Source organism: Vigna unguiculata, chromosome 7 (assembly GCF_037176805.1).
Source record: "Vigna unguiculata cultivar grain cowpea cultivar isolate G323 ecotype 2 chromosome 7, ASM3717680v1, whole genome shotgun sequence".
In the NCBI taxonomy this organism is placed as follows: Eukaryota; Viridiplantae; Streptophyta; class Magnoliopsida; order Fabales; family Fabaceae; genus Vigna; species Vigna unguiculata.
This window is the reverse complement of record NC_140798.1, coordinates 34,580,417-34,596,787: the sequence shown is the minus strand read 5'-3', so window position 1 is coordinate 34,596,787 and position 16,371 is coordinate 34,580,417. Positions and strand designations below refer to the sequence as shown.

General features: G+C 31.4%; 3 protein-coding genes across 3 annotated transcripts in view; 2 read left to right on the top strand and 1 right to left on the bottom strand.

Annotated features, from left to right (window-relative positions):
* The first annotated feature begins 603 nt into the window (after window positions 1–603).
* Window positions 604–2,176, top strand: LOC114192547 (Calcium-dependent lipid-binding (CaLB domain) family protein). The gene has a single exon (XM_028082299.2). It carries the CDS (start codon window positions 764–766, stop codon window positions 1,928–1,930), a length of 1,167 nt encoding a protein of 388 aa, XP_027938100.1. The 5' UTR covers window positions 604–763; the 3' UTR covers window positions 1,931–2,176.
* A 6,091-nt stretch (window positions 2,177–8,267) lies between these two features.
* Window positions 8,268–11,961, top strand: LOC114191479 (hypothetical protein At1g04090-like). Its single transcript, XM_028080662.2, has 2 exons — window positions 8,268–8,607; window positions 9,897–11,961. Exons 1-2 carry the CDS (start codon window positions 8,502–8,504, stop codon window positions 11,465–11,467), a joined length of 1,677 nt encoding a protein of 558 aa, XP_027936463.1. The 5' UTR covers window positions 8,268–8,501; the 3' UTR covers window positions 11,468–11,961.
* Window positions 11,962–14,572: 2,611 nt separating this feature from the next.
* Window positions 14,573–16,371, bottom strand: part of ATRX (P-loop containing nucleoside triphosphate hydrolases superfamily protein) — a 35,008-nt gene continuing 33,209 nt past the window's right edge. Inside the window, exon 26 of the mRNA XM_085676251.1 lies at window positions 14,573–15,105. Within this exon, the coding sequence (XP_085532377.1) occupies window positions 14,736–15,105 (370 nt within the window). The 3' untranslated portion in view covers window positions 14,573–14,735. The remainder of the gene's footprint in view (window positions 15,106–16,371) is intronic.

The window sequence follows — 16,371 nt, the reverse complement described above, 5'->3', positions numbered from 1 at the left end:
AACAATTGAAGTTGTATTAATGTATTTTGTACATTTTGAGAAAGTGTACCGTATTAATTGATGTTGAACAATGACCATTTATTACTATTCTAAGATCCTCTTCTTAATTTTTGCATAAGAGGCAAGATCTAATTGAGCGACTATTTATCTTCATTCCAAGATCTTTTAATTTAACTCAATGATGGTAGCAAAGTAAAATGAACTCTCTAGAGAGAAAAATATAAAATTGACGCTCATTGAATGGTCACAAATTACTGAACGACACAATGTGAATAAGGCTTCTCTCATTAAAAATAAAAATCGATTTTTAATTTTTTTTAATTGTTTTGTTGAATTTAAATTAGATGTTTTCTTTCTCGAATTTAAACGAGAAAGTTGTTTCAGTAATTAGTTTAAAAAAAAGAGAGAGAGAGAGAATAAAAAACATAGATATAGGTAATTAAAAATAAAGGATTTGGTTGACGAGTAGTTTTTCACACATTCTATTGTTGGGAGAAGCACACGTGGGTGTTGTCTGGAAGAAGTGCTTTCAACGAATGTGTTTCAACGACCAGAATCGTGCGATGTGGTGAGCGACCAATATAAATGCTAAAAAAGGTGCAATACTTTTCATTCCAACAGAAGGAACCAAAGGGGAATCGTTGATCGGAGAGAGAGAGAGGGGGTTTGATTCGACGCTGGGGTGGGGGGAGAAGCAGCTCCCCCACCATCGATCGTCACCCCAACACAACAACTATTGTTCCGATTCCGAACGACACCAACGATGTCTATGCTAGCTGCCCCATTCCAGCTCCTGGAAATAAACATCATATCCGCACAAGACCTCGCACCCGTTGCCAAATCCATCAAAGCCTACGCAGTTGCGTGGCTTGACCCAGAACGAAAGCTCACAACCCAAATAGACCCCGATGGCCACAACAACCCCACCTGGAACGAGAAATTCGTTTTCCGCATTGACGAAGAATTCCTCTACGACCAAGACTCCGTCGTCATGATCGAAATCTACGCCTCCGCATGGCTCCGCGACGTTCTCATAGGCACCGTCGGCGTCCTCGTTTCCAGCCTCTTGCCACGCTCCACCAACCGCAAATCCAAGATTCGCTTCATCGCATTGCAGGTTCGTCGCCCCTCGGGTCGCCCGCAAGGGATTCTGAACATCGGGGTCAACCTCGTTGACCCCACCCGCAGGAGCATGCCCATGTATTCGGAGCTCGGATCCTCCACCGGGGACTGGGACACCGACCCCAAGAAGCAGAAACCGCAGCATAAGCAGACGCATTCCAACGAATTCAACAGTTCCAATTGCAAGCTCTTGACGCTGCAGCGCTCCGCCAGCGAGAAGAACGACTCCACCATAAACGACTACGCGTACACCAGTTATCCCAGGGGTTACGAGGATGGTGATGAAGATGGTTCTGAGCTTGGGATGCCGACGACGAAGAAAGGGATGATTATGAACTTGAACGGGTCGCTGTGTTCGGACGTGGGGCCCTCGCCGTCGGTGGTGGCGACGGCAATCGCGAAGGGGCTGTACCCTTTGCCGATGATGGCGCCGCGGAAGCAGGGGAACTTGGTGCTGGATGGGTGGCCGGGGAAGGAGCAGGAGTCGGAAGATGTAAACAAGAGGATTGATAGGTGGCAGTCGATGGATCGTGGTGGGGTACCAGTTTACGATCACCTGGGTCACAATGAGAAGAAGGTGAAGTTTCCGAAGGGGAAGGGGCAGAACCATAGACGGGGTGGGTCCAATGGAGGGCTGTTCTCGTGTTTTGGGACCGCGATGGGGTGTGAGTTTTCGATCACCTGTGGTGGCGGTCACGCCAGCCGAAAGAAGAGGCACAATGGTGGCGGTGGCGGTGGCGGTGGTGGCGGTAGCAAGGCTCATCTCACTCCAGCGTCTGAACTCACCTACGATGAATCCTATATTTGATGCATGCATGCATAACCTTGTCGCGCGTGAAATGAACGTGGAGGTGGGAGGAATCCATGTAAGTTTTAACGGACGACATTCATAGTTTGGATTTAGAAGTAGAAGGAGTGTTGTCTTTCTAGCCTCCTCTCTCTCTCCTCCGTTTCATCATTTTCAAGCGGCTTTCTTTCTCCCCTTTAACTTTTTCCGCTACCAACAAATCCATTATGTAAATTTACGTGCTTCATTTAATCAAACTTACACATCCCTCATTTGTATATATGTTGCCATTTTATTATCCTCGCCAATTCAAGCTACAAATTCAGCAAATAGAATTTTATTAAAAAAATAAAACCCTTAGACCTTACACAAAGACAGAATAAACATCCACAACAACCATCATAATTAGGATTATAAAATAATTCCTAGATATTTACGGCTTAAATTTTCATTATAATATTGTTGTAATAAGGTTTCTAAAAATGATTGAATGTTTCACTAAAATAGGACTTGAGAATATGATTTCAATTTTAGAGTTCTTTTCTCAAGCGACAAGTATTACTCCAGTCACACATTCTTCTTGGCCACTCGTCGTTTGAGCAGATAAATTTTATATGTAAACTCTGTTTCATTAAAGAATATAGCTCAAGTGAAGATATGTAGTTAAAGAAATATATTTCCTCTCTTGTATGGTATATGTTTACTAGTTTAACTTAATCTTTAAATGGCTAAATGTTATATATATATATAATATAGTCATCTTAAAATATTATGTCCTATAATTATAATGCTTATTTCAATTACTTTATTTTTGCTGGTTATTGAGTTATTTCGAGTTGAGATGAATATATGTTTGGTTAAGATGTAATGAAAAATATTTATATCTTTTATGTATTTAAAAAGTATTTTATGATGTGTTGATGGATAAATGATGGTTTTGAAAATAATATTTATATATATATATATATATATATATATATATATATTATAAATTATTGAGTATTTATTATCCTGTGAAATATACCCCATAGTAACAAAGTTTACAATATGGTCTAACAACCCATGATAATATTAGGTTGAGATTGGTTTGGTTAAAATCCAAAGCAATTTTATAACATAAAAGGAAAATGGTTTTTTACAACTTTATCTTATAATTTAGGTATTTTCTTCTAAGTGATTTTTTATTTTTCCATTTTCTCATACTCAATATTGCAAAATTATTTTAAAAGATGACACCTTATATTATAAGAGAAAGTTATTATTATTAAAATTTAGTAATTAAAATATCATTATCCTACACAAAATAGTTTTACATGCTTTGCCCATACAATCTACAGTGTCGGCTACTTAAATGTAGTAAGTTAAATTATTCCGCGACATATAGTTTCACCATTGATTGTTATTTTTCTTCTTAAATCGACTTTTTATCCATCAATTATTTTATTTTTTTTATAAACATTTAATAGTACATTTTGTTTTGTAAATGTTTAAACTAAAATATTTTAACTCAAAATTAGTATACCTTCTAATTACTAAGACTGTTGCGTTTTAAATATTAAAAATTTTAAAACCTTTTAATAAATATCCTTATAAATATTCTAAGTAAAAAATTAATCGACTACTGTTATAATTAATTCATACATCAATATTTTATGTTAACAACTGAATAAAATATTAATACGAATTATAATTTTTTAAGTTTAGAAATGAAATACTAAATATATAATTGAAGTGTAACAGGGATTGAAATTCTACATTCACGGATCTAACAAGATCAAAAGTGAATTTATGTCTTTATTTATCATATTATTTATTTTTACCATTTTTTCATTCTATTATTTTTCTTACTACCAAAAGATGTTCAAATATAACTCTTATAAAGGAAGCCCAAAATCAAACAGAAATAATAATACATCAAAGGGAAGAAATTTCTTCCTGCACCCACATCTTTTCTTTCTGCACTTAAAATTTCAATTATATATCGACTGAAATTAATAGAAAAGGATATTTTGAGTTGTGCATCCATAATATTTCACATTATACAATTCAAAATTTAAAGTATTATTTTTACATATTCCAGATTATACGATCGAGAATGTGGATTTGCATTCTGGATTATAATTATACAACTTCAAATGTATAAATTCTTGAAATGCATCTGGGATTGTATAGTCCAATTTTGTTTTTTAATTACATAGTCTGTAATACGTTTAAAAAATTTTAATTAAAGGTAAAGCGGTTATTTCACCACATATCTCCATAGGTGCAGGAAGAAAACATGGGTGCGGAAAGAAATTCCCAACCTCAAAAGTTACCGGAGCCCAAAGCTACGAAGTAAACAAAACAAATGAATGAAGCAAACCCGTATTTATTGAAGTATGAAATAAAAATCCACAAAAAAAAGCTAAATAAAAAGTATAAAATTAGTCATAATCGGTGGTTACACCTTCTTTTGTTAATTTAAATTTGTAGAATTAATTTAATCGTGGTTTGACGTGGACTGACAGAATTTTGCTTTCTGATATTAGTCAAATGCCGCCGCTGCAGCTTCTCATAATTGAATTATAAATTCCAAGCCTCAAATTCAGTCAACATTTTTTATCTCTTTTAATTAGAGTTATGAAGATATTTTTGTATGTATTTAAAATATCGTCCACATATATTTTTTAATTAAATAGGTGGTAGTAAACATATATAATAGAATTTAAAATGTGTAAGAATTGAAATAGTAAATAAAAATTATTAATGATATGAATAAATAAATTAAAAGATAAATGTATTTAAACTTATTTATTCTTCGGCTACGACGTCGTATTAAGAAAATAATTATATGAGAGTTAGATTCACGATTTTAACAAGAACTTCTAAATCATCATTTTCCTCAGTTTAATTCATCATTTGGTAAAAAAGGAAAATAAAGCAATAGGAGCATTGATACCCAGCCAAATTGATAGGAACAAAATTTTCTTTCACGATTTTAACGTGCGATTTACATCTGCTTCACATTTTACAAAAGGGTACAACTAATATATATATATATATATATATATATATATATATATATATATATATATATATATATATATATTATTTTCACTCTTGGTACAAGTATAATATATTTGTGCTTTATTAATTATTATTAAATGTAGTAATGTTCACATGGTAATGGATGAACATTATAATATAGAATCATGCACCATATCCAAATATCTATTAAATGCATCCTTCTAAGTTTTTACTATCATCTGCCATTGCAATTGGGATCACAAGTAGGGTTGGGCAAAAATAACTTAACCATACTGTATTATAGTTAATTGAACTATATTAAACTAAAACTAACTGAACTATTAATAGGAAAACTGAATTATACTATTTATTAGTTTAAGTTTTGAAAAACTGAACTTATAATAGTTAACTACTCACATAACTGCACTGAACTCTTTCTTTAATTTTCTAGTGCTGTAAGTGGAACCTATTCTTATTGTTGTCACTTGATTCTTATGGAAACTCAATTATCCACATGAGCCCAGCAGCCTGTAAACTATAGCATAAACTAAATATTTTTCTTTTTTCAATATTATCCAAATTTAATTTTTATATACCTAACTAAACCACAATCTCAATTACAATGGATTATCTACCACCCGAATTTAGCTATTTCTTTTCCATCAATTTGGTTTGATATACGTGAATTTTAAATGGATTTTTCTTTCTTCTAGTTTAATATTATTAAATTTTAATTGTTATATTTTGTATGAATAATATTTTTGTTTTTAAAGAAATTGATATTTGGAAATAGTAATATTCTTTCACAAATTAATTTTGTTAATACATTGTTTAACTTATATTTAATTTACTATGTTAATGTTGTGAACAATTAATTAAGTTGTCAAGAAATGACATATAGAATTATTATAGAAGAATATAAATATAAGTATACTCTAACTATAAATAAATGAATTCAGCAACAATAAAAATAAACAAGTAATAATAATATATTTTTAAAAGGTTGTTTATAAAAGAATTATCACTATTAGCGAGAATTCAAATTTATTTACAAAATAAATATAATAAAATTAATTTTTATTTGTATAAAATTAATAATACACTTATAAATATATAAGTATGTTATATATAGAAACAGAATTGTAAATATATTATGTTTTTAAGAAAAATGTAAAAATATAAATTTAAGTCATATTTTTATATTTAATTTCCGATTTAGTTTTAGTTACATAAAATAAAAATATATAAAATTATAAAAGTAAATATATTTTATTAATTTTTAGTTCGATAAATATATTTTAATTACATAAACTTATGTATTAAGATATATTAATATTTTGATTTTGATGTATTGAAATATTATGCTTATTTTCAATAAGAATTATGAAATACGAAATTTATCATGTTGTGTAGGATTTTGTAGTTTTCTAAACACTTTCAAGTATTACTAGTAGACTCACTCGTACGTACACACGAATTCAGTTCAAAATAGTGTAATTCAGTTCAAAAATAGTGTAATTCAGTTCAAAAATAATACAATTCAGTTCAAAATTAATGCAATTCGGTTCAAAAATAGTACAATTCGGTTCAAAAATAGTACAATTTGGTTCAAAAATAGTGAAGTTTATTCAAAACCAGTGCAATTCGATTCAAAAACGGTTCAAAAATAGTGAGTTAAGTTAAAAATTAGTGCAGTTCAGTTCAAGAACAGTGTAGTTTAGTTAAAAAATAGTGCAGTTCAGTTAAAAAATAGTGCAGTTCGGTTCTGACGTAGTGCAGTTCATAAAACAGTTCAGTTTAGTTCATATTACAGTGAAATGTAGTTTAGTGCAGTGTAGTTCAGTCCAGTTTATTTTTAAGAAAAACAGTTCAGTTCAGTTCGTCTGAACTGTTTTTTAGTTCAGTGCAGTTCATGTGAATTATTTTTTAGTTCAGTGCAGTTTTTAGTAGTACAGTGCAGTTTGGTTTATTTTGCCCAGCCCTAATCACAAGATGCAATAGATAAGCACAATCAAATGTACTTTTTTTTTGTTTATTTATTTATTTATTTTCTTGCATATATCACCCAAAAGCAATAAGACAAATTAAGTGCCTTATATCTTCAAATTACTTGCTACGGAATATTCACCCTTCCTATTATTAGACTCCAATTTGGTAAAACTTTATTTTATTTTTCAACTTTCAAATTTTACTCAAAAATAAAATTGCAAAAAATAAAATTAAAAAAGAAAAAGAAAAAGGAGATATGGATCCAAGTACCCATATTTTGCTCCTTAATCGCAATAAACAACAGCATTTTAAGCGCGTGACACACACTTTCCAGTTTGAAGATATTTTTACTTGTCCTTTTTTAACATTTAAAGTTTTTGTTAAACTTTGATCTTCTTCCACTCGCAACTTTTATTTATTAAAAAAGTATTCCGGTAAGAATAATTTTACATTTTATAATATAAATAAAAATTTAAGATTAAAATATTAAATAATTATACATAAAATATTGATATTTTACCCAGTTCCAAGATTATGTAAGTGAATTAAAACAATGAATATGGAAACATGCTTTAGATTGTTCAGTATAACTAATTTTCAATACCTTGTTACAATCATTACTTTGAATATCATGCATCGACATTATATAAAATTAGGAAAAACCTATTAAAACCTCTTTCTCTTTTTCTGTATTTATATCTATATACATCGTATATATAATTTTTTCGAATAACTTTCAATTTCAGAATGATAATTATTGAAAGGGTCAACTATTTTAAAAAATAAAGCATGTATAGTACGGGAAATATACCAGTTCTCATAAAGTTTATATTAAGATTAGTTTAATATATATTCAAATTATATTTTTTAATATGTTGAAATTATGTTTAATACTCTAATTTAATTCAACAAACTCCAAAACAAACTTACCTATAATAAGTTCTAATTTTTATGCATTATTTTCTTAATTAAATAAATAAATAGTTTTCTTGTACATGTCCCTCAAGATGAAATAAATAAATAGGAATATAGATACACTAAATTAACTTTACAGGGTAAGTAGAATGTAGAAAGATTTAACATATGCTTGTGGAGTATGCTAATAAATGAAAAGCTGAAGAAAGAGAGAAATATGTCTTAATCAACAACAACAAACCTAATAATTGAATATTGAAGCAACTTATAGCACAAGCGTGTCTCCAACACCCAGAGGTGGCGAGTGAACATTGTTTACGCAAAGTCTGTTATTTATATCTTATGTCGTAACAACCAAATACTTTTTTTTTTCTTTTTTTTCATTATGGATTAATTAATTGACAGGTTTGGAGAAACACCGAACTCTGACCTTTCAAATTAAAAGACAACCTCAAAAAACTGGAAACTAATCCAAAGTTAAAGCAGAGCATAATCTCTGTAAGAAGAAGGAGAGAAAAGAGAAGAGAGAAGAGGGGAGAAAGTTGAAAGCTTTCTCCTTTACTATTGTTTGAACAATCTCCCTCTCTCTCTTCTAGGACTCCTTTGAAGGCAAGAAAAGAAAGAAAACCACTCTCTTTTTTTGTGGAAGAGGGTCTCTGAAGAATACTTGTCTCTCTTAGTGATGTTTGGGTGCAAGAGTTTACTATGCTGGGACTGTGTCCCTGAATTCACTGACCCTGATCCACTTCCTTTCTCTCTGCCTTCACCCCTCCCTCAATGGCCACAAGGTATATTTGTCCTTAGCATTGACTTTATGAACAAGCTTTTATGTTCTTCTATTGAATTTCATTCATGGGTTTCCTTTTTTTCGCCCCTCTTTCTAATATATTTACTGGGGTTTGGAACTTTCTGTATTAATCACACGAGAATCTAAACTTAATACATACTGTATCACTTGAAAAACATTTTTTGTTCTGTTAATTTGCTGAGTTATTCATCAACCAAGGTTTTAGGAAGGTGCCATTTTTTGTTTAGGAGGAGGGGTGGGGGTTCAAAAAGGGCAGAATTTGAGTAAACTGCAGAGGTGACTGGATCAGAATTGAGATTTGTTACTATTTATACGTCCTTTCCTTTTATCAATCATCTTGCAGTATCTTCTGAAACAAGAATTTGTTTGAAAATAAGTGCTAAATAATTTATGCACTTTCTGTTGACGACTTGAGGACTGAGTAGATAAACTTATCCAAAAACTCTTATAACAGGGGGAAAGAAGAAATAAAAAGAAAAGAACAAAGTTTCTACAAAATTGCCCGTGTATAAGCTAATTTTAAGATATAAAGAAATTATTTTATTTTCTTCTACTTCAAGTATTTTTGCAGGCTTATCCTCTCACAACCTTAAATTGCATAGTCTTTAGTAAATTCACAAGGATGTTGAGAAAATCCGATGTCATAACCTACAGAAATAAAATAAAAAAATGGTCACCTTGTTATTAATTTGACTGCAGATGTTCCATCAGTATGAATAAGGGGATGCCTTGTTTTACTTTGTTTATATATAAATTTGTTTGGATGTGAAGAAGTGTCATGAATTCCATGATTGTCTAGTTGACCATCTTTCACCACTTATTGCTTAACTTCAAAAGTCCTTTAAAAAGATCTTGTTTTTTAAGGAGGGAAAAAGTTCATGATGTTACCCTTTTTGCAACACTCTAACTGGAATTTCGTATATTCTGACTTCAAACTAAATGTCTTGTCAGATGTTGTGAAGCTTATAGATGCATATTTGTTTTCCTTTGAGAATTGAACAGTATCAATTCATTACTGCAGAACTTTGTGCAAAACTTACAGTTATCCAAATCTTCCATTCATGCAATGCTATGCTTAGGTTGTACTTTTGCATGATACTTACGGAAGTAAGCATCTATATTACAGACATGATAATTGAATTGTTTCTGTCAATGAGCGTTTAATTCTGATTGTGATTGGTTCTAATTAATTGATCTTCTCCGACTATGCTGTCAAATATTTGTGGCTTCAATATCTTACTTGTCTAAGCTTGTGAATGATCTCGTCAGGTGGTAGTTTTGCAAGTGGAAGAATATGCCTAGGAGAAATAGAAGTTTTAAAAGTAGACAAGTTTGAGAAGGTTTGGAGATGCACAAGTTTGCGTGGGAAATCATTAGGTTTCACATTTTATAGGCCTTTGGAAATTCCCGAAGGCTTCTTCTGTCTCGGTCACTACTGTCAATCTAATGACCAACCATTGAGAGGATATGTTCTTGTGGCACGGGCAACCAATGCCTCTCTGTTAGAATCTCCTGCTCTAGAAAAACCACTTGGCTACTCATTAATATGGAGCATTGATTCACATGATGATCGTGTTTATTTTTGGCTGCCAAACCCTCCAAAGGGTTATAAAGCCATGGGCATAGTAGTTACTAGCGGTCCTAATGAACCTGAAGTTGAAGAAGTTAGATGCACGCGAGCTGATCTCACAGAAACTTGTGAGACTTCTAATTTATTACTGACTATAAAGTCAAAATATGCAAAAAATGCATTTCAGGTTTGGAATACAGAACCCTGTGACAGGGGTATGTTAGCTACAGGTGTGTCTGTTGGGACATTCTTCTGTGGTAGTGCCTACTTTGATTCTGAACAAGTGGTGGATATTGCGTGCCTAAAAAATCTGGATTCTTCCTTGCATGCGATGCCGAATCAGAACCAGATTCATGCACTTATTCAGCATTATGGTCCTACTGTGTACTTTCATCCTGATGAGAAGTACTTGCCATCATCAGTGCAATGGTATTTCAAGAATGGTGCAGCTTTGTACACGGCAGGCAGTAGCAAGGGTAAAGCGATAGAGTATACAGGCGCAAATTTACCCAGTGGAGGAACTAATGATGGTGCCTTTTGGATTGATTTGCCTAATGATGAAGATGCAAGAAACAATCTAAAGAAGGGAAACATAGAGAGTGCAGAACTCTATGTTCATGTAAAACCAGCATTGGGAGGAGCCTTTACTGATATTGTGATGTGGGTATTTTGCCCCTTCAATGGACCTGCAACCCTTAAAGTGGCACTTATGAACATTGAGATGGGCAAGGTAGGTGAACATGTAGGTGACTGGGAACACTTCACTCTTCGTATAAGCAACTTCAGTGGAGAACTATGGTCTGTATTCTTCTCTCAGCATAGTGGAGGTCAATGGGTAAATGCATTTGATCTGGAGTTTATCAAAGGAAATAAGCCTATTGTTTATTCATCGAAAGATGGCCATGCTAGTTTCCCTCATCCTGGGACTTATCTTCAAGGACCATCCAAACTAGGAGTAGGAGTACGCAATGACGCAGCTAAAAGCAAATTTATTGTGGATTCGAGCATCAAATATCAGGTTGTTGCAGCTGAGTATCTTGGTGAAGGAGTCATTACAGAACCATGTTGGTTGCAATATATGAGAGAGTGGGGTCCTACAATTGTATACGATTCACGGTCTGAGATAGACAAGATAATAGATATGCTTCCACTATTTGTTAGATTTTCTGTGGAGAACTTATTTGAATTATTTCCAACAGAGCTTTATGGTGAGGAGGGACCAACAGGTCCAAAAGAGAAGGATAATTGGCTAGGAGATGAATATTGCTAGTTCTGCTTCAAGCTACCATCTTTTGCTGTTTTACTTTGCCACTAGCCATGCCTTGTTATCTCTTGATCTTAAAGCTGTGATTTTTCCTGGTAATAGTACATGTGTTCATTGGGCCACTGTGGGAGAGGTGAAGAGGAACAAGACATCAACATCATCATGTATCAGTTGTAAAGGGGGTGTACCATACATAGTAGTAACTTATGTGATTCTCTGATGTTTTAGATGCTTAAAAGAACATACATAACCACACAAAAATTGTGAGAAGAATGACAGCAATGTACATTCTGATACACTCTTTATTTGACGAGTTTCTCTTATGATTTTGATCAATGGTAAAGAGTGAATCAGAAAGTGTGTTTCTAGTTTTCTTAAACTATGAACATGCACAAAGCTAGGGTGATCGGTTGTATACTCATCTGTGAACTTTCTTGTATGATAATCTTGTTAACCCATGTTTAGTGGGTAATATATGAAAATTTAGGTAGTATTTGAAATGTTGGTGATCATGGAATACGAATATCTTTACTGTGGTTTAATATTACTTCATTACTTCATTCACTTCCGTTCGTTTGATACGACAATCTGCTCAATATTTGTTTAACCGTCTCTGTCATAAAATAAATAAGTTTAGCATTGAAAGAAAAAATGTTGCTTTTGTGTGGTGGGGCAATGTCAAATATGAAATTTCCATTGCGGGTATCGCTCTTTGAAAAATAAATTTCTTTACCTTATTTCTACCGAGAATTCGTGTTCTTGGTGATCAATCTCTAATCTCTGTTTTAGTAATTATATAAAATAAGTCAGGATTTAGTTATCTTGGGAATATAAATTCCCACAAAAAAATGGTAAAACTGAAATTGTAAGAAATTTTAATTTTTAAAATTATTTATTTAATAAATTTCCTATAAACTACTAAATTAAATTAATTAATATATTTTTTATTGAAAAAATTACAAATTGATTTGTATACTTTATAATCAGTATTTACTTTATTCTCTTTTTTAACTTGAATTAGTAAATTCTTCTTATCATCTTATTGAGTTATATTTGTGAGTTTAAAGTTTAATTTGATTTTCAGTAAAGGAAAGATAAGAGTATAATAAAAAAAATTAAATACATGTTCATAATATTAACGCAAATTATTCATTTAAACTGATATAAATTTTGAATTGTTATTATCAAATAATTTTCTTTCAAGCAAACAAATTTAATATTATTTACCTTAAGTCACAAAACTTTACATAAAAATTGATATTTTTCTAAAATACAATAGCACTTAAATGAAAACACTAACATACCAATCACATCATAATTTAATTTAATATATTACTCCATATATTATTATTTAATTTACAATTTTTCTTAAATCATTTACAATATCTAACAAAGTTGTAAAATATTAATATTCTAATTAACATATTTTTTATTTATAAATTTTTTCTTCTTTTTTTAAAATACTCTTATTGTTTTACTTTGATAAATTAATTATACATATTTATTCAATTTTAAAATATTTTTTACAAATATATATATATATATATATATATATATATATATATATATATATATATATATATAGACCTTTGGTCTCTATCCGGACCTGATGAAAAAAATGGGATCACATCTTATGGACTCATTGAGAAGAATTATGATCTAGTTCATGGCCTATTAGAAGTAGAAGGCGCTCTGGTGGGATCCTCACGTACAGAAAAATATGAATCAGAGTTTGAAGAAGGGGGAGGAGTCCTCGACCTGCAACAGATAGAGGAGGATTTTTTCAATCACATCGTTTGGACTCCTAGAATATGGCGCCCTTGGGGCTTTCTATTTGATTGTATTGAAAGGTCCAATAATTTGGGATTTTCCTATTGGGCCAGGTTTACAATAAATTTAATTTCTTAAAATATGTGTATACTATTCTATTCAATATTTTATATATTTAAAGTAATAAATATATTTAATTATGAATACATTCAAATTATTAATTTAAAATGTATAATTTTTGGTAATTTTTAACAAGATCTCAATATCGATTATATTTAGCAATTTATTTAAATTGTTATAAAAATAAATGTAAATGTGAAGATATGAATTCATCACAGGTAGAAAAAAAGTGCCGAGAGCAACTAAAAAAGCATACCTTGTATTTTTACACACTTAGTTACAAAGGTAAGAACAAGTTATATCCTCGGTTCTCTCACTTCATTCCTTCGTCTTACATCTTTCATCAGATTATAACAAGCAATTAAACTGTAAGAATAAGACAGCCAGAAGTATAAGGAAACTAGAAATAGATATACCCGCATGTGCCTCTGCCTTAATTCGTCTCAATCTTAACTGTAAGCAATTCTTTTGTATGTGCCTCAGCCATAATTCGTCCAAACCTTAATTCGTTTTTCAATTTTTTTCTTAATTAGTGATTTTTTTAAAATAAAAATAACTATAAACTTCATCTTTTAAGTGATATTTTTAAAATTTAATCATTGTTTTTTATATGACATTTCTTTTAACTTAACAATCTTTTAAAACTAAAATAATTGTTTATCATTATAATTTTATTAATTTTTGTAATAAGAAAATGTAAAAACACGCATGAGTATAGCTCATGTGTTTTCACTATTCCTGTATAAGAAACTTTTCATTTTGAACTCTTTAAAATTCACAATCCCAAAATAAAAAATAAAATCTGCTTTCAAACAATTATCAGATCGTATTTTCAGATTCAAAAATCATTTTATCTTTTAAACAACACAATTCAAATATATTATTTAAAAAAACATTTAAATTACACGAAGTCAAAAAAATAACTTTCAAGCACAATCTAGGTAGAAAAAAATAAAAAAGAGAAACAAAATTTACAAGGGTGTAGGAAAAAAGTTACAAATGTGCAGAAAGCATCGACGCTGTTTGCATGGTTTGATTATAGTAGTAGCCTTACATATTTTTCTATTGATATGCACTATTGCATATTATAACCAGCAAGTGATTATATTCCTTGAAATATGATGAACCCTCCCAGGGACCGGCACGCCGCCTGGTATCCAATAAGCTTTGATAAAACACGAGACTATTTTCCACATGCAGTGCTAAAGAAAAGCCATTAAATACTCACGGCAACAAAATAAACATTTCTATTTCATTTTTTGGGAGGAACGTTTATGTTTCATCCAGAAAAGATTTAACCATGGGACATAACCATTTACGATAAAAAATAAGATTTATAGATATGAACAGATTAGATTATGCCATCCTTCATGTTACCACATACCTATCTCTTCTTCAAATCTTCCCACCTAATCTCCTGGGCACATTCCCCACAGACAGTACTGCAACCGAATTTTGTTCCCTGGCTTCGAAGTGTCAACATGTGCGCAAGGTTTGTGCATTTCCGTGACGCGAAACGTCGGCTTAGTTTACTCGGCAAGATGTTACAAGTTTCTGATACATGAGGCACATCATTTGGAATTTCTGGTTTCTGAATAGGCACAATAGATTCACCTAGTGGTACTCTCTGGACTTCTTCCCATTCCAGGGATTTCCGGTAAACCTCCCAAGCCATATCTTGCTCCTCTTTGGATAGTTTTTCATCTTCATTTTCTTGCAACAGGGATTCATGTTCATGATAATGGGCAATCCACCTGTTAAGAAAGTTATATTCGCTTATGTGTCAGATACCTTCTACTTACTGAAAAACAAATCCAGAGAAACTAAAAACAATAATCCATATTTTCTACAGATCTGTCTCTAGCACAAATCCTTTAGTCTGTGAATGTACAGATACCCACTCAAAAATCTAGTTCAACTTGTCTTAATCGTGCTAACGTGACCTGACTTCATATGCAGAAATATGCCCAGAAAAATGTCAGATTATTTAGGAATTAATGAATAAACAACTGCAAGTTTGCGACAAACGTAATTTTCTGTTAGATGAGGTGCTAGACTGTCAGAAATAATAAGAACAACATCAATTGGATGCTTCCCAACTGTTGAAACTAGGGTAATAAAACAAAAAACTTTAGTCTTAACGAAAGCCTTTGTGATGAAGTCTCTCCTCAATTTGAAATAAAATGTCCAGGGTTATATATCCCTCTCAACTTGTATAACCAAATAACTAAACTAATTACACATCATTTTCAAAAGAGAATGATAAAAAATAATCAGCAGGCAAATATAACTCCAACAGATTTCCAGAAAAAATAATTTTTGAACCAGAAGAAAGGGAGGATTAATAAACTGATTCAAAATACCTCTAAATCAAACTTCGAGATAAAGATTATCTGATAGTTGGCAAAGCTATATCTTACCTTGAAAATTGCACAAAAAAGAAAGATTTGAAGTTACCTGGTTCAATGATTTTTGGGTTTAGCATCACAAGTATCCTCTACTAAGAACATCCCCACATAGTGGAGCTAGTTCTCCTATCTGACATATACACTATATAGAAGACTGAAACCTGAGATTTTACTTACAAGGAATGAAACATATAATACCAGAACCAATCATTAACTTAATCCAAGAAACTTATTCCTTTTTATCACACTCAAGTTTATAATATATATATATATATATATATATATATATATATGTATGTATGTAATAAGTTTCTCTAAAAAATCTCTAAACTTACCAAATGTGTGCACTTAATAGAATATGCTGATAATTATATGGAATGATGCAACTAAAATCTCTCAATTAAAGAAACACTAAAGCAATCATTTTGAGACCAAGGATCTTGAAAATCTCAAATATTTTATGAGCACAGATGTAGCTCAACCAAAGAAAGGAGTAGTGATCTCTCAAAGGAAATATGCTCTAGACATCCTAAATGAGACAAGCATAATTGATTGTAAACTAATGGATTGTCCCATGGATCCAAATCAGAAATTATAAGCTAAACATGTAGA

Excerpts from the sequence above, each read along its gene's own strand:
- LOC114192547 (XM_028082299.2), top strand. The coding sequence starts at position 764 with ATGTCTATGCTAGCTGCCCCATTCCAGCTCCTGGAAATAAACATCATA.
- LOC114191479 (XM_028080662.2), top strand. The coding sequence starts at position 8,502 with ATGTTTGGGTGCAAGAGTTTACTATGCTGGGACTGTGTCCCTGAATTC. Across the intron at positions 8,608-9,896 it reads CCTCCCTCAATGGCCACAAG|GTGGTAGTTTTGCAAGTGGA; the intron begins GTATATTTGTCC and ends TGATCTCGTCAG.